This window comes from Anomalospiza imberbis, chromosome 2 (assembly GCF_031753505.1).
Source record: "Anomalospiza imberbis isolate Cuckoo-Finch-1a 21T00152 chromosome 2, ASM3175350v1, whole genome shotgun sequence".
Taxonomy (NCBI): Eukaryota; Metazoa; Chordata; class Aves; order Passeriformes; family Viduidae; genus Anomalospiza; species Anomalospiza imberbis.
In genome coordinates, this window is record NC_089682.1 from 76,438,305 (window position 1) to 76,463,490 (window position 25,186).

The 25,186-nt window shown below is 45.2% G+C and overlaps 1 protein-coding gene across 4 annotated transcripts in view; it reads left to right on the forward strand.

Moving 5' to 3' along the window:
• Positions 1-18,409, forward strand: part of ING4 (inhibitor of growth family member 4) — a 111,562-nt gene extending 93,153 nt beyond the window's left edge. Inside the window, exons 2-11 of one of the 4 annotated variants that reach the window (XR_010996675.1) lie at positions 3,887-3,926; positions 15,230-15,301; positions 15,493-15,659; positions 15,872-15,986; positions 16,308-16,416; positions 16,722-16,869; positions 17,266-17,327; positions 17,545-17,719; positions 17,813-17,877; positions 18,026-18,409. Coding sequence is in view for 1 of the 4 variants with exons in the window: in XM_068182929.1 (XP_068039030.1) it covers positions 3,890-3,926; positions 15,230-15,301; positions 15,493-15,659; positions 15,872-15,986; positions 16,308-16,416; positions 16,722-16,869; positions 17,266-17,327; positions 17,545-17,584 (750 nt within the window). In the remaining 3 variants the exon portion in view is untranslated. Of the gene's footprint in view, positions 1-3,886; positions 3,927-15,229; positions 15,302-15,492; positions 15,660-15,871; positions 15,987-16,307; positions 16,417-16,721; positions 16,870-17,265; positions 17,328-17,544 lie in introns of all 4 variants that reach the window. The other 3 variants (XR_010996674.1, XR_010996673.1, XM_068182929.1) reach the window with 3 other exon arrangements.
• The last annotated feature ends 6,777 nt before the right edge of the window (positions 18,410-25,186 follow it).

Here is a 25,186-nt window from a genome sequence, read left to right on the forward strand (position 1 = left end):
ACCTGTTGCCTTTCTTTTCCCTTTCAGCGACCCAGCTGTGTAGTGTTCAGTTAAAGTCTTGCTACGTTAGGCCTAGATGCTATCTTGAGCCACCAAACTTAGACTGCCATACAAGGATATCCAGTTCATTTAATAAGGTCTTTTCCTTCAAATTAAAACAAACAGTAGTATGTTTCTTTCCTTAGCTGAGTGCAAGCCCTGTCAATGCCACTGTGATTTTGCCACATCAGTGTTAGGTTAACTGCCTTACAGCAACCTGGATGAACCCACTTGCTTTGCAAATACCTTTTAAGTCAAAGTATTGGCTGGTCTGGAACACATTCAGAACTTCAAAGTTGTTTGGAAAAGAAAGCCCATTGCTTCCATCTGCTTACCAGATAATTCTTTTCAAATTACTGATTGTCAGTTTCTAGCTATGCAACTTCTAGGATGTTTTATTTAATGACTAGAACTAAACATCTTCCTAAATCTCATTGGCAATAGGTAATATTTCATTACCTCATGGATGTGTCTACATCATCCAACTTTCTTCCTAATATAGAATATAATTATGAGATTCCGTCTGTCTTCTATATTTTTATTGATTATTTTATCATCTTTATATCAACTAAAGGATATATATCATGTTTAGGATTTTCTTCTTATATTTTGCAGGTAATATACCTGAAAGCTGCCCAAGTTTACTAGTGCAGTTTCAGAACATAGAATGAAATTGCTCTGTACACTTCCTTAACTACAAGATAGGTACCTGTTCAATCGTCCTTTCAGGTACAACAGATTAAATTTGTGTGCATGGTTTCTTGTTTCTGTATAGTAGAACACCAAAGTACTAGAGAGATGTAGTAACTTGGTCCAAGAAACATTTCGATTTCATGTAGTGTCTGTGTAATGAATGGAAAAAAACTGCAAGAAAAGAAATCGTGACACCAAAGAACTAGAGTCTACGCCTAGTTTTGCTACTGAAATAGGGTATGTTTTTGAAACATGGACACAGTTATAATTTGTGGCCTTTGGGATCCTCTTTCATTTGTAAAGCTAATTAACCCCCTTGGGGCTAAGTGCCGCAGATCAATCATTTGCCGTTTACAAAGCGTGGGTACCTCTCAAGTTTCATGAAGACAGGAAGTTGAAAGTTCAGAGACCTCTGAACTGAAAACGTTAAAGAGTGAGTAGAGCTGAACGTACCTCAACAGCAAAAAGGTAACTGAACAAGGGTCAGAAGTTATAGCTGTCCTGCTGGGTTCTGCTTGAGGATCCCTCTCAAGCACTGGCCTTCACCTCACAGTCCATAGACAACATTTAAGAAGTCTACAAGATAACTGAAATCAGGAGGATTGTATTTGGTATGCAGATGTATACATTTCCAAGGGAAAACACACAGGCATCTGTAGATCAATAAAGGTTGAGAACCACTCCTGCAGACTGCTTCCATAGGCCGTGCAGCTTCCCTGTGGGAGGTGCTGAGGCCAGGGCAGCTCCATTGATCCCGCAGGTTGTCTGTGGAACCAGGAGCTACCTACAGGATTAACTGCAGGATGGAGCTGTAGCAGCAACCTGGGGTGAGGGGGAGGAGTGTGATAACCACACAAAGCCTGTGAGGCTTTGTTCCTACAGCACTTGCCAAAGGATCAGCATGTGAGGCTGGGTGAGAGTTAGACACAAATGGGCCTGGTTCTCTAGAGTTTATTTCAGCTGGGAAAGCACCTTCCTGCACAATCATCTGCGCCCGTGCTCGGAGTTCAGCCTGCAGAAGCGTTTAAAAAAGTATTCCTCCTCTCGACAAATAACTACCATGCTGACACTTCCTCTGTGGGTGAGGATGCTTCTAGAGCCCTGAGCAATGCAAACCCTTTCTTTGACTTTGTAAAGAAAGCAAAAATAACAAGCTGTCCAGGACTCGGAGCTCAGGAACCAGTTTTTGCTGGAATGGTAGAGTTTCCACTGCTGTGAGACCACACAGGCACACAAAACTCCCTCTCCCTTTTATTTTGCAAATTCACAGTGGCAGTTCATGCAGTTAGACACACATTTGTACACTTTACTGAGATTTTAGGCAAGTGCCTCTTTGCATTATCATTTGTATCTGTAGTGGCAAAAAGTCCAGAGGGAAATTGTATTTCTGGCATCTTCCTAGCCTTGGCTTGGAGGATAAGATGGGTTTCCCAGGTGGTCTCTTAAACAAATTAGTGATGTCTAAGAATGTCTGATTTTTAACATCAGCTCCATTCAGCTTGGTAGCCCCAAGCAGGATGTGTTTGGGAGATTCTGGTTTAGGACTGTGACATGGTACAGGGAACAGATTTTTTTTTTTTTTAATATGTAACAGCCACATCCTTCCCCTTAATTGAGAGTATAAGGCAATTTAGATGAGAATTTTGAAGTACTTTAAAGAGGCTTAACAATAATGTTCAGCTAACTGAAGCCAGCTGCTCCACATGGGAACTGAAAAGACTAAGAAATGTGTTTTGAATAATTAAAAATATGTCATAAATAACTTAAATGACTGTAGGAAGAGGAGTGGAAAACTCCATCATCAGAACACAGAGGATCTCTGAATTAACCCAGTAGTTTAACAGCAAAATGGTTCATAGTTCAAACAGCTGCAGTTCCTTTATATAACAGCTCCTCAGTCCTGCAGTGCAGGCTCCTCAAAGACTTCATCCTAGTATATCCATATATAAAGGTAAAGGCATGGTGTCTTGGAAGATCTTTGGGTGGAAAAGAGAGAAAAATAAATCTGACCACTTCTCCTTGTGGCCAGAATCTGGGAGCATTCATTCCTGAGCAATGGCTGTCTTTACACAGACTGTCAGGAAAAAACAGGATGATGTAGGTGGGTAGGCAGGAGAAAGGTGGATAAAATGTAATATTTACCAAACCCAGTGCCTCCTAAACTGGATAGGATGCTAAACGAGTGCTGACCTCTTGAAAATAATCCAAGGATCAACAGAAGTAAGATAATTTCGTTATCCTCCATAAACATGTGATTTCACATCGCCACACTCTGCGTGTAGCCAAGAACGGCTGGGGAAGGGCTCTTCAACTCCGCAGCACGAGGGGCTCTAAACCTTCCAGTGGCTCGTGGTGTATGGTCACAAAAGTGGTTCTGGCATGATGAAGAGAAAGAGCACGGTCGCAAGTTTCACTGAATTGCCTCTGTTGCCTGTTGGAAGCGTGACGTTGGACCGGTCCTGTCGCAGCAGCAGAGACCATCCATCTCCGCTCATGACACAGCAGCGGCTGCTCGGCACTGGTGGATTATGAGGTGAATGGAACACCATAGTAACGAGTCAGCAGCGCTTCCTCGCCCAGATCACAGAATAGGCCAGGCTGGAAGGGACCACAGGGTGCCACTGCTCCAGCCTCCCTGCTCAAGCAGGGTCATTCATCCCAGAGCACACGGCACAGGATTGCCCCCAGATGCTTCTGGAGTATCTCCAGTGAGGGAGACTCCACAACTTCTCTGGGCAACCTGTCCCAGTGCTCAGTCACCCGCACAGGAACAAGTTCTTCCTCATGTTCAGGTGGCACTCCCTGAGCATCAGTTTCTGTCCTAGAGTTTGGCACCACCAAGGAGAGTTTCACATTCTCCTTTCAGATACTTATAGGCATGGATGGGGTTCCCTCTCAGTCGTCTGAGCCTCTCGGGCTGAACGGGCCCAGCTCCCGGAGCCTCTTCCCGTAGGAGCGATGCCCCAGTGCCCCGGTCACGCTCGCTGCCCTCGGCGGGGACCGCCCGGGGCAGCCCCGCAGAGCCCGAAATGGCGGCGGGAGCGGGGCGGAAGTGCCGGGGCAGGCGGGCGGAAGCGGCTTCGCAGCCGGGCAGCGCCGCTTCCGGCGACCGCGCGCGTCCGCTTCCCGCCGGAAGCGCCGGTGTGTGGGGCCGAAGATGGCGGCGGGGATGTACCTGGAGCACTACCTGGACAGTAAGAGCCGCCGGGGCGGGGCCGAGGCCGCGGCTGAGCTGGCCCAGGGGCCACGGACGGGCCGAGGGGCGGGGCCCCGCGGGCGCCGAGCGCTGCCCAGGGCGCCCGCGGGCTCTCCCCGCCCCTCGGGTACAGCCCGGCCCAGCCGTCGGGCGCCCGGTCCCCGGGCCGTGCGGAGAGGCCCCGTCCGTGGGACAGGGCTCGGCTGCAGCTGCTGCGGGAGCCCTGACCCCGCGGCTGGTTTGTCCCATGACAGAGGAGCCCGGTGCAGCTCCAGCCGCCTCTCGGGAGCGGGAGCTTGGCTGTCTGTGGTTTCCCGGGATAGACATCGAGCCACAGATAACTTTTGGATCTGTGGGGCGGTAGTTAGGTCGTTTTCTACGCTGTCAATTTACAAATGCAGCCCTGCTTTACTGGCCGAAGAGGAGCTCTGTAAATGCTAATGGAGTTGGCAACGTTATCAGAGCCCTCCTGTGATACCTCTTATTTACCATCCTGCCTTAAGGTGCTTAAAACTTCGTCAAACTCTGCCCTTTGGGGATGAGACTTTCAGTGCATGTTTTACCCTCGCGTTCTTAAAAAGCCGAGCAGATCCATCGGAGGAGTTGTTTCTCAATGAATGGGCTAACGAGTTAAGATTAAATAACCTGTTCTTTGAGGAATGCTGTTGTCACATTTTTCCTGCTGGTCTGGTGTTGGCACTAGAGACAGGGGAGGGTGTTCGCGGGATAGTGTGTTTAGGTGGTTCTTGCAATGTGTCTTCTGCTTCACTGTACCCAGCCAGTTAAATCTCTCACTGTCTGCTTGCATAAGCATGGAAAAAAATGGAGTTTGGCTCTTCAGATGTCTCGCTACATCGGGTTTCTTCCAGCACAGAAATGATAAGGTGCTGATATGGACACAGGGTGTCTCGTTCCTTGCGTCTTCAGTGCTCCTTTTGTCTTTAAGAAAGGAAATGTCTCTAAAAATGTTCAAGAACCATAATAAATTCCAGTGAAAGCTGAAAAGAAGCTGCAGTTGTGAACAGGCAAGGACCTATGAGGTGCAAGGAAGGAGGCAGGTAGGAGAGGAGCAAAGATTTGTGTTCTCGTGCAGTTCTCACTCCGTTGTAGAAGGCTGCAGTTGACTGAGGCTCCTCAGCTGGGAGGACAAGGGCTGGGAAAGAGGAGAAAGAAGCAGATGGACAAGGAGTAAGTGCACGGGGGGGGGGGGGTGCAGGGTTTTCCTGCTGGAAGGGCAGAGGTGTATTTTGGGTAAGAGCTGCAGAGCTGAGATAAAGGAGCAAAAGCCTGGAATCTGCAGTTGGTGAGCAGAGACGAGCAGGATGCAGCGCTGAGTGTGGAGAGGTACTGTAGGTACACAGTTGGAGAGAAGGGAAGGTTGGTGGCTGGAGAGTGCTCCTGCAAAGTCAAACACCTCTGGATCATGTCATCACAGTCAATTAAAATCAGCCAACCTGGGAACTCCTCTTCTTCTCTTGTACAGGCATGCAGAGGAAATGCCAAAGCCTTCTCTCTCAGCTGAGATTTGCGGTCCTGTGATTGGATTAGAGATTCTTGCCCTTTTGAAGGTGGACATTAATACAAGAGAGACACTGTTATTGTTGAGGTGTCTTGCTAAAAAAAATAATGAAAGTGATTTGCACAATGTAAAAGTCCTTGAAAGTATCTGGTTACAAAGATTTTAGGAAGAACAAAACATTCCTTGCTGTGATGGTTTAGCCTTTTTTCCTTACCCTTAGATCTCTAAGGCCTTTTTCAGTTTTGTCTGGTGCAACATTACTTGCTGTTATTAGCTACACATAAGACACTTGCTGTGCTTATTCTAGATTTCTTTCAGGAAAGCATATATGTATTGTGATACTTGGCATCAAAGAGCACCCATCGCAGTCTTCAGTAAGTTAGGCTGCTGATAGGTAATAGCATCTATTTCTAATTACCTCATACTGTTATTCTCTAAGCCTGCTCTCCTCTCCTGGCCTTCTGCCTGCACTCCTGACTCTGTGAAAATCCATACAGTATTTTAGACACAAGTCTTCTTCTTGATGCTAACTGATTGACAGCATTCAGTTTCCTACTTGTTGCTCCCATTTTTTCCCCACATTATTTCAGTGTTTTAAAAACATTCAGTTCTTTTATAAAGTAGTTCACTTATATCCTAAAACTTCCTGAAATTTGATAGAAATAAATAGTCCAGAACTTTTGGTCATCTCTTATAAAAGGTGTCTAATTCTTAATTTTCATCTGTGTCTTGGAACTGAATTCTTTTAGTAGTATAGTGCTCTTGCAGACACAGTTTTCAGTTGAATGTCTTTTTTCTTCCCACAGAGATTCTCTTTCCTATGGTTTTCTGTCTGGATCTGCTCAGGGAATGAATGAGGAATGTGTGATGAAAGAGGGCAGTTGTTTGTAGGACCTCTTCATATCTTTGAATAAAGAAAGGTTTGTGAGGAATTAAGTGAAAACTGTAGGAAGAAAAAAGATGGCCTTCTGTTTGAAGCAACTGAATATCACTCTGACAAAGTGAGTTTGGTGGGGGTTTTTTTATGTTGTGAGTCCCACTTATTGCAGGTTTTCCTTGCTTGGACTGTGCTTCCCTCAGATTATGAGTGGAAATTTTTAGTCAGAGGAGCAGGTGTGCAGAATGCTCATAGTTGCAGCTGGAGTCTGCCTTGAACAGATAATTCTGAAAAGTCATGCTATGAAGCATTTTTGCACATTTCGAGAGGAGAGTTTGTAATTAGCTGGCCTTCTTGGCTTTAATCTCTTGCCCTCAGTAAATCTCTTGGCCTTCATTCTGTTGGTGAGGGAAATGGGCCACTCCACTGCAGCATTGTGAAAACACTTTATTGTCATAATAGTAAACACCTTGAAAAGCTGATTGCAAAGTCAGTTTTCAGATTGAGCTCTGGGTCTGAGCATGTGTCTCTGTATTGAGCAGAGAATAAAATAAAACTTTGACTTGGTGCTCAGTCACTGGGAATGAGAAACACCTTGTATGAAACATCATGTAAGTAGGTAATTAAAAACTGCATGGTAAAATGCATGAGCAGTCTGACAAAGTTAGGCGTACAGCCCCAGTTGCTTCAGTTCATATCTTTTGAGCCGTCTACTTTAGACATCTAAAGTTCTTTTCCATGATTTTTTTATTTTTGTGGACTAGCCAAGTTAAGAAGAGTTAGGAAAAATTGTCTAGAAGCTTCTTAGGTTAGGTATTTCAGCAGCTTTCAAGTCCTTGCTGTAATTTGAAACTGGGTTTAGACCTAGGATTAGGCATGCCCTTTTCCTCGGCTCTAAGCTGTTAATTACAAAGCAAATCTGTCTGAAATGCATTATGCTCTTGGCAGATGCTTTTGCAGCAGAAAAATACACACATTCCTTCTGTAATGAGCATCCTGACAGAGAAACTCCTTATCTTGTCTACTCTGATCACCTTCATTCCTTCATCCTACTTACTGAGCCAGAGGATTCAGGGAATGGGAGAAGAGGAATGTGTCTTGTTCCACTTTTCTTCCTGAGTGTTTTTCTCCAGTGGCTGAATTTAAACATAAAAAGATTTCCATGTCTTCAAATATTTTCCTCTTCCTGGTTTCTAAACCATTTTATGCTTCGTTTTGAGGGGAGAAAGCAAGACTAAAAAAGTGCTCTCCCTCAAGCAGTAACAGAGTGCAGCTTTAGTAAGGGAAAACCTATGGGTGTAAAGGAGTTAGAGATGTAGAAAGGGATGGAAGAAGAAGAAGGAGGAAAAAAACAGTGTTTTGTGATTAAAAGATGGAACGTGCATAAAGACTCATGAGAAGAATTTGTGCTTGCTCAAGCTTGAGTTACTGTGTTTGGCTCAGTGTTTGCCCTCATATGAGGTTGGAAATGCTGCTGTGGAGGCTTTGAGGGGCAGAAAGGGATTATGTGATTAATACAGGTTTTCCAGAAGGTGAGATGCAAACCCTGAGTTTTCGTTGTGTTTGGAAGTTTCAAGAGGATTGCAGAGCTCCTTTGTGAAAGACATCATTGAAGCACACAGAAAACATTCCCAAATCAAGTCTCTGTTTATATGTGAACCTGCCATGAGTGTAGAGATTGTCTTTATAGTAGAGGGAGCTTCTGTGCAGCCACCTGTGTTTTCTGCCATCAGTGCTTCCCTCTTTACCCACCTAATGGTGCCAGAATAAAGTACATGTACTTTGTGACAACACATGAATAATCTTTTATGGCAACATACCAAGGCGTGTACCTCCCCTCAACAACAAGAACTGTTTCCATCTTCCCTGAGGAACTAAAGCCAGCATTTCATCCAAATTAGACCTAAGCATTTGGGAGAGTCATGAGCAGCAGGAGTAGCAGGTAACCTTGGTGAGCTGGAGAGGCAGAAGGATGTCACAGGCCGGGCTGCTCAGATGGCTGCATTACATTAATTCTGGTGCCTTGGAGGCCACCAGTCAGGAGCTGTTCCAGGAACAGGCACTGGGACATGTCTGCCTCGGTGCAGAGAGTGATGGAGATGGCAGGCTTAGGTGAGGAGACCTCGGCTGTAAGTTAACATGGTACTATGTAGTCAATATACCTTGGGCTTTTCCCTTTTTTTATGCTGGTTAGGGAGACATCGTTTCCTTTGCTCCTTCTGTTTGCATTTGTCAGTAGGCACATAGAGATGCACCAGTTCAGGGCTTGTCACTGCTAGAAGACTTAGGCCAGCATAAGCACAGAGCAATAGAAGCAGCACATGTCCTCATGGAGTTGTTTCTCCTACAACTGGCACGTGACCGTCCTTTCATTCCTTGATAATATTAGCAGTAAAATAGAATTTTTCTTTCGGAATAGTTACATCTGCCTGGATTTTCTTCTGTATGGATTCATCAAATGAGAGTGTGATGAGTATCATCATTTTAAAGCTCTTAGAGGACATGGGTGTGATGTTGGAAATTGTTGTAGGCAAGCCCTTGTTTCCGTCCCAGACCTGGCTGTTTTCCAATTTCCCCAGCAGTTCTTTAATCTCTTGCATTCCCTACCTTCATTACTCTTATCCCCTCCCCAGGGTAGCATGCAGCCATACCCCTGTCCCTGCCTCTACAGTTTCTCACATCATTCTTCAGAAATGCGAGTGTCTTAATAAATCATTTCTCTACTTGTCACTGTTCTAGTGTAGTGAAAGATGCCTTTCACCTTACAGAGATTTTGGATTAGTTACACCTGTGATGCACCACACATGATCTATGGAAAATTACAAAAGATTTCATGCAGGGGAGAGAATTTGGTGATTCATAGGCATCATTTGTTTCTGTGTGAAAGCTACTGGCACAGCCCACACTGAGCTGATACATTTAATGACCAATTCATTTAGAATTGGTTTTGTTGTTGGCTGATATTTTTTATTGGAGCTGATACAAGATAGCTTTACATGGCAAAGCAGGCTGTGTTTTCTCTGTAGTTCTTCACTTATCCAACTGCAAATCTGATGTCATTGTTTTGGCAAACAGCCCTGTGGTCTCCTTGACGGTTGTCCCTGCCTTTGGAGGTCTGTGGCAGGCTGGAAATGCCAGGAGTGTTGTGAGTCTCATTCATTGTGTCAGTCTTCCAAGCCCTCCAAGCTTTTCAAATCAAGGTTGATCTTTAAACAATAAAGATCCCTTCTGTGACACTTACCAACATTCCCTGCTGTCTTGTCTGTGGATGCTATAACATTGAGCTATACTGTAATAAGACAACAGAAAGAGCCCTCCCTTCCTAAGAAATGGGCCCCCACTTTGGGGGAGTATTGGGTTTCCACGTCACTGACCTTGAGTGTCACTGCTGACTGGTGCCCATTTCTTTGGACAGTGTCTGAAACAGATGTGTTTGGGTGGACTGGTGTGCAGTGCATTGGCCCAGAGCTTGGCATATGTGATATGGCCACAGAATTCCTGGTTGGCTGTGGCTAAATCAGTCTGCTTGCACCTAAGCACCCTCTTAGTAAAATTGTGGGTAGGGTTATCTCTTACCAAGATGTTTTGAGGATAATGGTACAGGTTAGAATGTTTTATTGCAGCAGGGCTGAGCTGTCTCTCAGTAGAGGGAAAGGGAAATATTGTGCTCAAGCATCAGTTTCAATAAAGGTGCTGGTGTAAAAGTTTCAGTAAATAGCTGTGTAGGAACGTGATTGATTACTTAAGAACACAGGACAGAGTAGAAGCAGTAGTTTAAAAGGATGATATACTCTGAAAGGAGGGATATAAAAGACACCCTGCCCCCTAATGAGGGAGCAAGGAAGCTCCTGAAGATTGCTGCAAGCCAAAAAGTCCATTGTGCTTCCCCAGCAAGATCCCAGCCAGGTAGCAGTCCTGGAGGGCAAAGAACTTACCCTGTCATTGTGGCAGTCCCTGGCACAAGCAGGAATTTTTTTAATTGCCTTCAGCAATGTGGTGTCTAAAGTGTTTGCTGAAATCTAAGCTGTTCAATAAAGCAACTGTGGTTATGTTTCAAAATGTCTTTTCCCATTTTTAATAAAATTTAAACATACATCTAAACATGGTGGGTGAACAGATGTCTTGGGAGAGGTACTGTGTGTTTGGATGGTCCTTGGTGCTATTGATGTGTTTTTAGGACTTTGGGCAGCACAAATCCATTGTTTGGCACAGCACAGATGTGCTGCAGAGGATTGAAGCACAATTGAAGTTACCAGGCTGTGTCGGCTTGCTCTCTGCATTTGTATGTCACAGTTAACATCTGAGTTAAGTAGCTGAAAGTTTAAATATCAGTTGCCTGCACCTGACAGCCCACGTGTGTTTCTAAAAAGAAGTAAATAATAATTGTTGGAGAGGGAAAAAAAGTGGTGTTGGATTCTGACTTTTGGAGAGAGAGTGTGTGGTTCTTAAGGGAGAAGACAGCATGGTTATGGATGTGTGTGGAAGAATGAACAAGGGAAAGAATGACAAGGAAAGAGGAGAATAAAAGAGATGAAAGAAGAATGGGCTTAGTGAAGGGATGACATTTGAAGAGAGAAAAGATGAAGGTAAGTAGAGAGATTTTAGCTTATGATCAGAAATGAAAACAAGGTAAGAAAAGAAAGGGATGAAAAAAATTCACTGAGAGAGCTGCACCAGTGATTTTCAGGATAATCATACAATGAGAGGAATCAGGAGGGCTGCACCAGGCTTCTGTATGGATCTGTGCAATGAGTCCATTAGGAAAAGCATTGCCAGCAGGTTGAGGCAGGGATCCTGCCCATCTACTCAGCCCTGGTGAGGCTCCTCTGGAGTGCAGTGTCCAGTTCTTGGCTCCTCAGTCCAAGAGAGACATGGAGCTCCTGGAGCCTGTCCAGCAGAGGGGAATGAGGATGATTTGGAGACTAGAGCATCTCTCTTGTGTGGAAAGGCTGAGGGAGCTGGGCCTGTTTAGCCTTTGGGAGAGATGTCTGAGAGGGGGCTCATCAATGTCTATAAGCATCTGCAGGGAGGGTGTTGAGGGTGGATCCAGGCTCTTCTCAGTGGTGCCAAGCACTAGGACACGGGGCAGTGGGCAGAAACTGATGAACAGGAAGTTCCACCTGAGTATGACAAGGAATTTCTTTGCTATGTGGGTGACCAAGCACTAGAAGAGATTCCCCCATTAAGGTTGTGGTGTCTCCTTCTCTGCACATATTCCAGAACTGTCTGGAGGCAATCCTGTGCCATGTGCTCTGGGATGACCCTGCTTGAGCAGGGAAGCTGGACCAGATGACCCACTGTGGTCCCTTCCAGGCTTACCCATTCTGTGATTCTGTGACACAGTTGCATTAATGCCAGCCCATGCTTTGGGTCAAGCTGCTGGCCTTGCTAGCACTTTCTTCCCTGTACATTTTCACCATCCTCCTGTTCCTCTCCTGCTGCTGTGCCGTTTGTGTGGAAAGAGGGCTTTGCTTTTCTTTTTTTTTTTTCCTGTTTGTTGTTGCATATCATCACTCTTCTCTAGTGATCAAAGATGACTCTAGGATGTTTCTTTACAATTATCAGTTTCATGATCTGAGAATTACGTGGGTATTTTATGATAGATAGTATTTAGTCATGATAATTTTAGATGAATCTTACTAAGATGAAAGAGCAAAATTAATTGTAGGGGGAAAAAAAGGAGAAAAGCAGGAGGACATGAAATTACATAAATAACATGAATGTTTTTAGAAATAGTGAGGAGAAGTGTGGTGGTAGGAATGAGGAAATGGAGACTCAAATCTAATTTTTTTTTTAATGGCACTTAGAGAGTGATAATGTCTGGTAACCAGCACAGCACAGGTCAAGCAATTTCAGCAGGTGTTCTGGTCCCTGTGATAAATTCTGTGATGCAGAGAATCACTTCTCTTTAAAGCTATGCAAGAGCTTTGGAATTAAGTTGCAGATAGTAGAAAACATCCCCACAGCTAGATTAAGTTAGGTACCATACAAATAGTTTGTTGCTCAGTTATAACTTGCTTATCAGCAGCTTTATCTTGTTATGTTTTTTGTTATTGCCAGACTCTCTGTGGATCATAATTTGTAATGGTCTGCTCAGCTTCCTTCCATGTTCAGTTGAACAGATAAAGTATCTTTGTATCAGTTCTGATTATAAAAGTCACTGTACTGTCACTTGTTTCATTTTCTCCGTTTATTGACGAAGCAGTGGCAGAACATTTGTCCAATAATAGATTTGCAGAGTGAAATGTTTTGCTTTGGTTTTAGGAAATCATTTTGCTGGTTTTAGCAGGGAAGGAATTCAACTGCCAGGGGTTTGTCTTGTCAGCCCCAATGGAAGCGTGCCCAGCTAATGAGCCTCTGGAAGATCACAGCTCAGATGTGCATAAATGATCTGCCCACGGTGCCTGAGCTGAGCATTTGCTCAGCCAGAACCAGAGCCAGGTGACAGCTCTCCCCACACTGCGAGAGCTGCCAGGAGCAGGGGGCTCTGCTCACCTGGAGGTAATGAGGAAATGAGGCAGGGGAGCCACTGGCCTGGCTGAGGGGCTGGTATTGAGGGGAGCAGGCTCTGGGGAGAGAGGGCCTCTCCAGGGTGAGGGGCACAGGCTGAACAGACGAGGTTGGGCACATAGAGGCAAAAGAAAGACACAGAGATATTGTCCAGACAAGGGCATGTGCTGGCGTCAGTGATGGTGGCAGATTTTTACAGTGATGGCTGTAAAAACTAGAGCACAGTTCCTTTCAGGTTGTGTAGCCGAATCAAACTGCTGCTTGAGTTTTTCCTGATGAAGAATATCACTGTGAAATGTGACCCTCACCTCGTGTGGGGGTGTTCTGCCCACACAGTAGCATCCTACTGGTTTTTGTGCTGGCTCAGGAGCTTGCTCTAGCTAAAGGTTTCTAGCCCTGCTGAGGGAAAGCTGACAGTACCTGGTGGAATTTGTGCTTTTACCATCTGTCCTTTTCAGAAGAGAAAAAGAAATTACATTAATCTTTTCTAAAAACCACAAAGTCCAGAATTTAGAAGTTGTGATCGTCCAGGATTAATAAACTCAATATAAATTTGACATACTGTGTGCAGTGCAGGAAGAGCTTCTGTTTTCCTCTAGAGGATACCTGTCTTGTCTTCTGCAGCGGGTGCTTTGGAGAGGAATGAAAAGAAGCGTGCTGCAGTATGACCCATGTTTCATTTGCTGTATAAATTGAAAGGTTTAGAGTTGATGAGGCTGGGGATTGCAGGAGGAAAAAAGGCATGGTCTCTAGATTCCCAAGCTGAATTTCATCCCTGCCATAAGCTCCCTCTATAAGCAATAATAATTTTCAGCATTGTGTCCCCGTCGTGTTCTGAGATGCTTTTTCGAACCCTGGGGATGTAATCCGTAGTCAGCTGCTTAAACCTTGTGTGAAGTTTGTCATGCTGAACAAACATGGAAGTATCAAATTCAGGATGTGCCTACAGACTTAATTTTGCCACTTAGTAATTTTTCAGAATTTGAATTTGTGCTGCTAACTGTCCTTGAATGCAGGGGTGATGTGTATGTGCTTGTGGATGATGTACCTGGGTACTTAAGGACACCTACTATCTGAGCATTTCTCAGGTAACTAAATCAGAAATGGCAACAGAAAACTGTTGAAGCAGCAGCTTGATTGTTCCTAAGGATTCTGTATGTAACTTCTTTTTAAGTTGTTTGGGCAAAAATCTAAGTAAAAGGAACAACTTTTGTGCTCAGCAAGGCCCACAGTTGGTTTTACCTCTTACAGGAATTATTTTCACGTCCTGTTATGTGGTACTTGTTAAAACTTGTTAAAACCTTCCTCTTGCATACAGCACTTTCCCTGTCAACTGGTTGCTCTTCAGGGAAGTAGAAAAGCATTAATTGCTGTAGAAATATGTGCAGAGAAAATAGAGATTGCTGCCTGGACTGATGTGTTGGACAGCTTTGGTCATGGCCAGACACACCTCCAGTTGCACTCCATGTGAGCTGCACAGCGAGTTCAGGAAGCTCAGACATGCTTCTGTTGTGTTGAAGAGCTTTCTTCAACACCTTCTTTTTTAAACCTTCAAGAGAGATTTATTATTTTTATTAGGGTATAAAGGCGACAGTAATCAGGCTTAGACTTCAGGTTAATGCAGTGACACTAGATCTCATTTTGATTAGACAGGCATGGAAAAATGAGAATTGTTTTTACCAGCTTTGCCAGTTGAACATCTGGTGATGCCTGAGGGGTGAGTAGCATAGTGCATTGAAAATTAATTGACTATCAATTTCACATTGCTCAGTCAGAGCCCTACAAATGTTTATTATTCACTAGGTGTGGCATCCTTCCAGGTGTTGGACACACCACACTGAGATGATAGTGCAGAAGGCACAAGTTAGAAGTCATGAGGGGTTAAGACTGCTCTCTGTTCTCCATCCCATCTCAGACTTGATCTTTGCTCTGCCCAAAGTGTCTACTGTCCCTTGTATGTTAAATGAATGCATTAAACAGACTCACCTTTCAGTGGACTAGCATTTGATCAACTTAATTTTTACATCCTTGTGTAGAAATAACTAAATGGCTTTATTTACCAGCTGTTGTGGTGGTTTTTTTTTGGTACTGAGTGGAATTTTCAGATGGAGACGTATTATAATGACTGACACTCATTACAGATTTTGGGGTTCTGCTTTCTTAGTGTGGACCTTTCTGCATGGCAGCAGTTTTCTGCTAACTAATATGTATTCTAGAACTATGCTTCTGCATTAAATACATCACATTTTTATAGTCTATCTCCTTTGGGGCTGGCAACAAATGGAACCAGGCTGATTTGCACCAGGGCTGTGTGTGAGTTACTGGTTAGCTTTGTTCCTGCCTTGGCATCACGGACAAGAAGCTGATTTCTCCATGTATTCTCCTTTCTCTGCAGGTATTGAGAATCTGCCATTTGAATTACAGAGAAACTTCCAGCTCATGCGAGATCTGGATCAGAGGACAGAAGGTGAGGATCAGGGATGGTTTTGTTGCCAAGACAAGGAGTATGTAGCTTGACCTGCTTTGCTTTGCTTTGCCTTTGTCATGGGGATCTCCAGGCAGGGGAGGAGGCCTGGAGCTGCTCCAGTCATTCAGTCTCTCCTGATGGAGGGCACTGTGGCACACGTGTTTTTGTATTTAACGGTTCACTTCTTTCAGACCTCAAGTCAGAGATCGATAAGTTGGCCACGGAGTATATCAGCAATGCACGGACTTTGTCTTCAGAGGAAAAACTGGGGCTTCTCAAGCAAATCCAGGAAGCCTATGGAAAGTGCAAGGAATTTGGGGACGACAAGGTTCAGCTGGCTATGCAGACCTACGAGATGGTATGAAGGGAAGTGTCTCGTGCTTATCATGTGAACACCCAAATTAAAGCCGCCCATCTCGGAAGGCCCTCATCTCTCATTTTTAGGCCATGCCCACTCTTGCTCCTCAGCTCTTTAGTGCAAGTCCCTTGCCCCTTTGTCCCCGCTTTGTCCTCTCTCTGCCTTCCTGGGCTCTGTCCTGCGGTAACCCCTGGCCACTGCTGTCTTTGCAGGTCGATAAGCACATCCGGCGGCTGGACACAGACCTCGCTCGCTTTGAAGCAGACCTGAAGGAGAAGCAGATAGAGTCGAGTGACTATGACAGTTCTTCCAGCAAGGGCAAGAAGAGTGAGTACCACCACTGGGCTGCAGATTGATTCAGGAGGCAGCCAAGTGACTATGGAAGTGGTGGGGATGAAGGCAGGCACTGGAGTGGTGCAGATCAAAGACTGTTGCGCTGGAGTCTGAAGGACAGGTAAAAAGATGGTGACCTGGGCTCTTCTTGTGTGAGCGTATTCAAGGCTGCTAGATAAATTAAGATGGGGTGCATGGCCCAAAGCCGCTATACATTCCAAAGCAGGAGTGTATTTTAGTGCTGCAGAGGTTGTCACTTTCAGGTGTCTGTTTTGGTGGGGTGACAGATGCAACACCTTTTTCTCTTCTTACCAGAGGGCCGAGCCCAGAAAGAGAAAAAAGCTGCCCGCGCTCGCTCTAAAGGGAAAAACTCTGATGAGGAAGCACCAAAAACTGCCCAAAAGAAATTGAAGCTCGTCCGCACGTAAGTTTAAGGGACTTGAGGGAATGAGAAGCAGCACTAGAAATCAGACCAAGGCAGGCCTAGCCAGGCTTCCCTGAGATCCCCAGACTGGAACTGTGTGTCCTCTGTCCCTTCTTGGGAAGCAAGAGGAAGGAAACTTCATTATTATAGGGAAGTGTGGGTTGAAGGGGAAAGCAGGTCCCTTTAGGTGTATGTACTTAAATAAGAGAAGCATCTGTCTCTGGCAAGCGAGGGCACTGTCTTGGGACACACGAAGGTACTCAAAGCCAGTTACTTTGCTGACTTACTTTATTCCTGTCCTGCAGTAGCACAGAGTATGGGATGCCTTCTGTCACCTTTGGAAATGTGCACCCCTCGGATGTACTGGATATGCCCGTGGACCCCAATGAGCCCACTTACTGCCTCTGCCACCAGGTCTCCTATGGGGAGATGATTGGCTGCGACAACCCAGATGTAAGAGCCTGCACATGGTGGAAATGGGGGGGAACGGAGTGGGGATGAGTCTTGCATGGAAAGTCTTGTCCTGCTTGGGTGGGCCCTGGGACAGCAAGTAGTGACAAGGAGAGGGCTTACCTCAGGTAGTTGGGATGGGCAGAGGTGTGGCTGGCAATGACCTCTGAAGTGCCTCTCTCTTCAGGGTTTTCCTTAAAATGTTTTCTTGTCCCTAAACTTAGCAAGGGAGAAGGGGAGTTCTCCTTGCTAACAGTGTGTAGGTTGGGTGTGAGTATTCAATCCTTGATCACTGCTGGGGATTTTGGAGTTTGTGATTAAATGCTGGGAAACTCTGGGAGCCCAAAAGCAATTTCAAAAGGAAGCTGCACTTTAATTGGCTGCTCTTTATCCCAACAGTGTTCCATTGAATGGTTTCATTTTGCCTGTGTGGGTCTGACAACAAAACCAAGAGGAAAATGGTGAGTGAAGCAACCTGGGGGGCCATTGGACCTTTGGAAAGGGGAGGTCCTTGGTGGCAGGGGAAAAAGCACTATATATACACGATTAGAAGATATCATTAAAAGGAAAATTTGAATTAAGGCTTTGTCAGGGACCTTGGAAAAGGTCTTTTGGGATCATGCACTTGAGGCTTATGTCGTGCCCTAAATGTTGGCTTTATACTTCCCTTTCTAACAGGTTCTGCCCTCGCTGTTCCCAGGAGAGGAAGAAGAAGTAAATTCACATGAGACCTCAGTACTGTTGCAGGAGCTCTCTTCCCCCTGCCAGGGCCTTGTCCCAGTTCCCCCAGCCCTTGGGGCCTTGGCTGAAGGGAAGTCTTGCCCTCTTTGTGGTTTGGGCCGTCCCTGGAATGGTGTGTACCCTCACGGTGGTTCCTGTGTGTTCTGTATCCCTGGTTGCTTCTGAGTCCTTAAGGGAGGCCCTTTCTGTGTACTATTCCAAACAGGTCTCTGAACCTCAAAGGGAATGAATGAGGGCACCAGGGTAGCCACCAGAGTCCCAGGGATTCAGGTAGCCCCTGATTTTCCTTGGCTTTCCTTCAGCCTCCTCAGAGTTCATTGCCTGTTCTCTGCTTAGAGAACAAGGCTATGGGATGGGGGAAGGAAAGGAGGTAAGTCTTCAGCATTTTAGGACATTCGTTTTCCTGGATCTTTTTCAGGAGAGAGGGAGTAACCAGGCTACTTCTTAATCTAGTGGGCTGGTTGAGAGACTGAAAACCTGATGTGCTCCCTGTCTTTAACCATTCCACTGCTGGCATTGAGCAGCCTCTTTTGTTGGGGAGAGGAGGCAGAGGGATGTTTAGAGCTAGCTTTGTCTCTCTTATTCCTGGGGTAAACCTGCTGGTCTGGGAAGCACACTGTGTGAAGGAGGAAGAATTTCTGACCACGTGGGGAGAAACAGCTTGGTCCAGTCTGTCTTCCGGCTTCAAAATTCTGCCTTCCTCTTGTGTAGTGGTGCTTCTCCATGATGTTTATGGTGGGAAGTTTGGGGATTCAGATCCCACTTGTATAATACAGAATGAAATAAAATTCATTGAAACCAATGCTCTGTTTGCCTTGATGTCACCTCCAAAATAAACTGCAGCAATTGGTCTCTCTAGTTTTTCTTTCTCTCTTAGCTCTGCATTTATTGTAAATGGTGAATGTGGTACAGCTTTTTCATGTAGCAGTCCTATCACAAAAAAGTGACATTCTGCATAAGTCAGGCTTGAAAATGTACCTAATGTACTTGCAGAAAGCTACTGAGTTTTCTGGTGGCTGTGAAAAACACCTATCCCTCATACAGTCATGCCCTCACAAGAAGATGAACATTTATTCCCACTATTGTTTGATCATTTACTTCATCAGTTTCCTTCTCTTAAATGAGGAGGAGTGGAGGTGGCAAAGGCCAACCCTCACTGTCTGTTGGGCAGCACAGCTGAGAAGATAAGCGATCAGGACAAACCACATGCCTCCAAGAAGGTGGATAGGTTTTCAGACATGCTGATAGCTTGCTTCCCAGAAAGTCACAATCACCTTGTTGCCAGAAACTCTGGCTGATGTTACTAACATAACATTAGGCACCAAAACAAGTCCTGAAGATCTGCGGTCTGAAGGTCTGTAGTGTCTGCAGTTAACTGTGAGGAGATGGCCCATACTGAAGCTCCTCTTTATCAATTCCATTGGCACAGCCTGGAGACTGACAAACCAAGTCTTCTTCCTCCTTGTGGTCTGCTCACCAGGAAGGTTTAAGCCTTTTACCTGAAACATGGAACGTTTTCCTCACCCAAATTACTTGTATGAGGATCCATGGAGGATTTTGCTGGTTTAGTTACGAAGCCAAAGCTCTGCTCGGGTTCAGAGAACTGTGGGTTAAAATCAGTGGTACTCCCACCTTGTCATTGCACGGTGACCCTGGCAGCCCTCAGCTCAGAAGCTGGTGTTTTCTGTTCAGGTGAGTTAGCACTGAGTCAGTCTTTGCTATTGCCTCGAGAATGGATGTTCATTCTGTTTTTCTGTTCATTCTGCACAGAAAAAGATGAGTTCTTCCCCAGGCTGTGGCTTATAAGGTTTGTGGTACCCCTGCCACAGTCTGAATCTCCACCCCAGATTGTATTAAACCATTTCCTGGGGCTTCCTTTCTTAAACAGAGGTGAAGCAAATTCTGGATGTTGGCTGTGTCTCTGGTAACAGGGAAACTCTGCCATGATCCAGTGGGTGAGCAGGCTGTGGCAGGAGAACTCATCTCTTCAGCTGGGGGTTACTCAGACATACACTGGTGCTCAACTGACAGAAGAAATGGTGGATGTGGCCTGAACTGGAAAATGGACTTTGGGCAGGGGGCAGGGGTGATGAAGGATGGAAACTGCTCCAAGCAGCTTGGTTTTGATGGATAGGACATGGGATTTAATGGCCAGCATTAGCAGCAAGCTCTCTAGGAACTGTGGGCCAGAGAGGTGTTTGAAGCACTAGCCAGCAGCGAGGAGCATTCCAGGGACTTCTGCTGCTGTCGCCATTGAGGCAGGATGGGAACAGAATGACTCCAATTCAGAAGGCAAGGAATGAACTGATTTATTTCAAATGCACCGCTCTTTTATAGGGAACATCGTGCAGACCAATTTCATTGGTCTTAAAGTAAAAACATCTCACACCATTGGTGCGCTCAGAATGACGCACGGTGGCAGAACATATCTATAAACAGTGTGAACAACAAGAGAGAGAGTGAATTATTTACATTCCTTTGAAAGACTTTCCCAGGCCCAGCCTGGTTAGAAACCTCTCTCTTTCTCTCTGACTGAACTGAGAATACCCATATGCTGCCACTGAGGGAATGCTCTGACTTGCACAATGAGGCAGCTTAGACCAAAATTTGGATAAAACCTGGGCATTTCAAAGTGGCTTGCAAGTATAAATGCAAATGAAAGCACATTAAAAGCTAACTTTGGAAGAGATGGAATAAGGGCAATAGCTGTGCAATATTTAATCACCAGATGAGAAAAAGGACCAGTAGAAGCTAGAAAATACAAAGTACAAAAATGAAGCCAGAGGGAACAAAGCCTGTAAGTGACAAGGCTGGAAACATGAGCAGCTTTTTTTAGAATGCCTTTTGTTTTTGATATAATTGAACATGGCACTTGTCCATTACTGACTGCACATAGCAGAATTGTTTGTAATGAGAGGAGGGGAAGTGTTCTGTAAATATTTATTCTGTGTTGGTGCTGGTGTCATATGGGGATGGTGTACTTCCTAGGCAAACAGTAAAGAAGGGTTTTTAATGGCACCTCTTGGGGCAAAGACTTTTTTGATCATCAGTCCTCAATAAATGTTGTTTGTCGTCCTGTGAAAGCCACCCAGAGGCATCTGTGGGTTGATCTCTGTCAGACTTCGGACTGCTTAGGAAAACCTATGAGGCTGGAAAAGAGCCAGCTGTCTTCTGGTCCTTAATGATGTCAAGAAGGCTGCCACAACAGTCCAGATGTGAAATACTGGAACGGCGGGAAAGTAAATTGCTTCTCTCTAAAACAAGCAAGAAATGCAGGTCAACAAAATAAAATCGGTTTGATGGTAAATTGCCAAAAAAATCTGTCAAAAATTACTTGCATTTTTTTAAGATCCTTGTTAATAGTTACCTGGATCACTGTAGTGGTAATGGGATCTGAGAAGTTTACTTCTCCTAGAATTGAAGTGCTTAAAGCAGGGATATACTCAGTTAAAGTAATCATGAACTCTGTTACAGAACTGGCTAGCTTGCAGATTTCCTGGAACAGCTGTCAGTGCAACATAAACACTTTCTAAAATGGTGCTGGAGAAATTGCCCTTTTAGAGTGATTGGAAATATCCTAGTTGATGAGTGAAGTCAAGTCTGAGTTTCAGGAGGCTGGAGCCATAGAGCGTGACAAGAGGGAAGAATTTTGCAGTCTTGTTAAGCCCATTTATTAATAATAATTGGTCCTGCACACAAATGACCAATTTATCTTGCCCAGTTTGATTGCCCCATCTGTGGGCATCTTTCCTGAGTAGCTGGGCAAATGTGCTGACGAGGATGTTCAGCAAAGTATTCCCCTTTTCAAGGAGCAGATGTGCTCCTCAGGCTCCTATCCCTCAGGCTCTGCCACCACCACGTCCATGGCATCATGTGCATGGAAGCCATCTCAGCCACAACTGTCACCTTCCAACAGTGGAGCCACCTTCCTCTCCTGCTTGTGAATAAACTCACCCCACAGCTCAGCAACACGCAGCCTTTCTTCAAGCACTCTTAAGGTATTACTCACCTCACCACCACTCAGAGCTGTGTGGTGGAAACTCTCTCACTGTCAAGTATATTCAATCCAAACGTTGCCCAAATCAGCTCAGAGGTCTCAAGTTGGCAGTGGAAGACATTCCCAAGAGACAGCTTGCTCATACAGACTGAAAATAAGCCCATCTCCTCCCAGACCTGCCTGGTTTGAAAAATTCTGCACTGTTCTGCTTTTTGTAATCAACCACAGCCCTACTTTCTCCCTGCCAATGTGAAGAAGACATTGAGAGCCTGAGTGGCCTGATCTGCTCTAAAGATCTGGCTGTAGGCAAGGGAGACTGCAGCACTGAAAGAGTTAAAGACTAATAGAAGGAAATTAAATGTCCTACCTTTCTTTCCAAAGACAACTGAAGGAAGTCTCTCCAACTCTGCTTCCTATTAGTTACACTGTCAGAAGAAATAAAGCTGTTTTTATCCAATAAATTGAATTTCATTTATAAAAATAGTCAAACATCTTGATTAATTTATGCTAATTTATGTTTATTTTTTTCTGAATACATAAAAGAAACTAGGAGTGTTAGTTTTTAAAAAACCACATTTGTGCCCAAGGCTTAAGGACAGGCAAAGCTGTGACAAACACCAAACTCCTACATCTTGGTGTGATTGAAATGTTCAGCAAGGTGTCCACTTCAGTCTGTTTGTGCAGGTGTGCAATTTAATTTCAGTGGGCTGGGTTGCTGCCACTGAAGAAACAACTAATTCAAAACTGAAACCCCAACTGGGAGTGTGAAAGGAATTATTTTTTACACATTGCCAACAAGCAAGGAAAAGAAGTGTGAGACCTTGACATTTCCTCGTTCTGAAAGCCTGAATGACGCAGTCATTGGAAGAACCCATTTACTCACCACAGAAAGACTGAGGCGGGAAAAAGCCTCTCTGGAGCTTTGTAGTCTAAGCCCCTGCTCACATTAAGGATAAAATTGTGGTTGGATCAGGTTGTTCTTGCATGAAACAAACCTGCCTGAAAAGGCTACAGCAGTTTGTTCAAGCAGGCTTTTATGCATCCACTCCATTTCAGTTTGTATTAATAATTCAACAAACCATTTTTAAATGCTGTTTTTGCAATCAATTAAATATTCCATTTTCTAAATGTCAAGTAAAAAATGCTTCATTCACTATTTCCTAACAAAATAAAATGTAAATTAAGTATTTGAATTAATGCACGTTATAACTCTGCGGTGCTTGTACAAATGTGAATAGATTAACATATCTACCAGGTTAAAAAGAGTGCCAATTTTAATGTAAAGTCTATATTTATCAGCATATTCGCATAGGTCTCAGCCAACGACAGTAAACCCACTTCTGAAATAAAGTACAAATGCGGAATGAAGATGATTTAACCTGTGAATAAAGTCAGCAATTCAGAGAATTTTGGTTTGAATCAGAACACTCCCAGGTGCTTTTGTCTGTGCAGATGGGCTCCTGTGCCCTGCTCTGCATGGGCTGGTGCCTAGAGCGCTTCCCACAGGGTGAAGGTGTCCAGCACTGGGATCTTGGAGAAGAGTTTGGAAGAGTCAGTGCTGAACGGGAAGGGGGTCTTTGCTTGTCTGCTGAGTGATGGCTCTGAGGCCTCTGGGCAGGGCTGTCCCCTCTGCTGAGAGGCTCCTCAGGACTGTCCAACTCCTCGTGTGAACAGAGCGAGCGTCCCCCTTCTCTACCCACTCATTTAGGGAATGGAGGTATCACACCTTCCTCTGGTGCACTGCAAGGAATGCAGTGAACCTGGCGTGTCTCGGGGGCTCTGTCGACCCCTTCCTGAGACCACCCCAAAATGGACACAAGCAGAACTGCTCATGGCTCCTCCCTAAGCAGCCTGCTGTTTAATTTATAGCAACACACATACACCTGGGTTTGGAAGCATTTTTCTATCATCTCTGCTCACATTTCAAATTATTTAAGACACATGCTTTCTGGGGATGCTGCTTGACAAGTCATTGGAATTCACACCTAATCTTTGTGGCCTCCATCTTTATGGGGTTTTCAGCTGACCAGACATCCTCTCCCTGCCCCAAACCCCCCAGTTTAACTCACTGTGCTGACACAAGGTCTGTGAGCCACGGTCCTGGAGTTTCCAAGAGGTTTTCAGTCATTGCTGCTGCTGGTGGTGTTTGTGGCGGAACATGCAGCATGGAAAATACTGAGAAATAGCCAAAGTATTTGAGACAACAACAAGGAAGAGGAGCTCATCTGCTGAAGAGTGGTCCCTCACAAACCAGACAGGCTCTTACAAAGCTCAGGGTTGACATGCAACTGGATAGCAACATGGAAAACATCACTCCAGCAAGTTCTTGTCCTGCTGTTACATGTCCCTGCTCCTGGCTCAGGCACTCTTAGGCCTGGGGATTACAGCTGTGTCCCTCAGCCTGCCAGGTTCCAGCTGGCACAGGAACACTGGCTGCAGGAAACTCTGTTGTGTGGCAGCCTTGAAAACAAGGGTGCAAATCTGCTTCACTGCAAAAATTACACGGCTTGTAATGTGTCATCGAGGGTGCAGCCTTAAAGGTGCCAAGTGAACCCTCAGAAATCAGAAAATACCGGAATTAACATCACCCCCGTGCTCCACATTGCTGACAACTATAATTGCTTGATGCAGCAGTAGGGAGTAGACTTTCATCAGCCTGCAGCACTGATGCATCATGTACAAGTTACTGTTCCTCCTCTCCTCTTCCCTCCCCCAGAGATGACTTTGGTTTTGCAAAGACTTGAAATGCAGCTGGCACACACCTCATCAAACAGCACAGCAGTGCCTCCTGCTCTCGCAGCCTCCCAACCCTGCTGGGTGCATGCCAGAGACTCACTGGCTTCTGTAGAGTCCACTTGTGGACTTTGAGTTTTCTGAAGGATTCTGACAACCTGAACCAAGTCCAGGACATGCCACAGTGCATGAGAAGTGCTGAGTAGCCAACATGTCCTCACATCCGTGGCCACCTTTCCAAATAAACAGCAGCTCCCCACAGGCACTGCTACCAGAGCACCAGCCAAGGGACACGCCTCTGACAGGTCCCCCTTCTTTTGCATTCATTCTTGTTTCCTGTTCTCAGGAAAATAAATCTCTTGCTGGCACATGAAGACACAGGCAGTGTAACCAGCACCGGCCAGATATCAATAACACTGTGTGCCATTGCCCAGAGAAGTTTTGGGTGCCCCATCCCTGGCAGTGTTCAGGGCCAGCTTGGATGGGGCCCTGAGCAATCTGGTCTAGAGGGAGGTGTCCATGCCTGTGGCAGAGGTGTTGAAATGAGATGATCTTTAAGGTGCCTTCCAACCCAAACCATTCTATGATTCTATGATTCTATGATTCTGTGGCATGCTACATCAGCGTGCTTTCCTTAGTCCCATATTTCCATCAGCCAGTCAGGTCAGCACTGAACTTCTCTGGGAAGCTGCTTAGTCAAGGTGACAGCTCAGCCTTGGCTCTTTCGTTGCAGAGAAGTGGAGGTGATTAACAGAGTTAGGGAGCTGAAGGCCCTGCAATTGTCTAAAATCAGCAAATAAGCTATATGTCTCAAGCTAAGTAATGGAAGACTAGGAACTGCCAAAATAT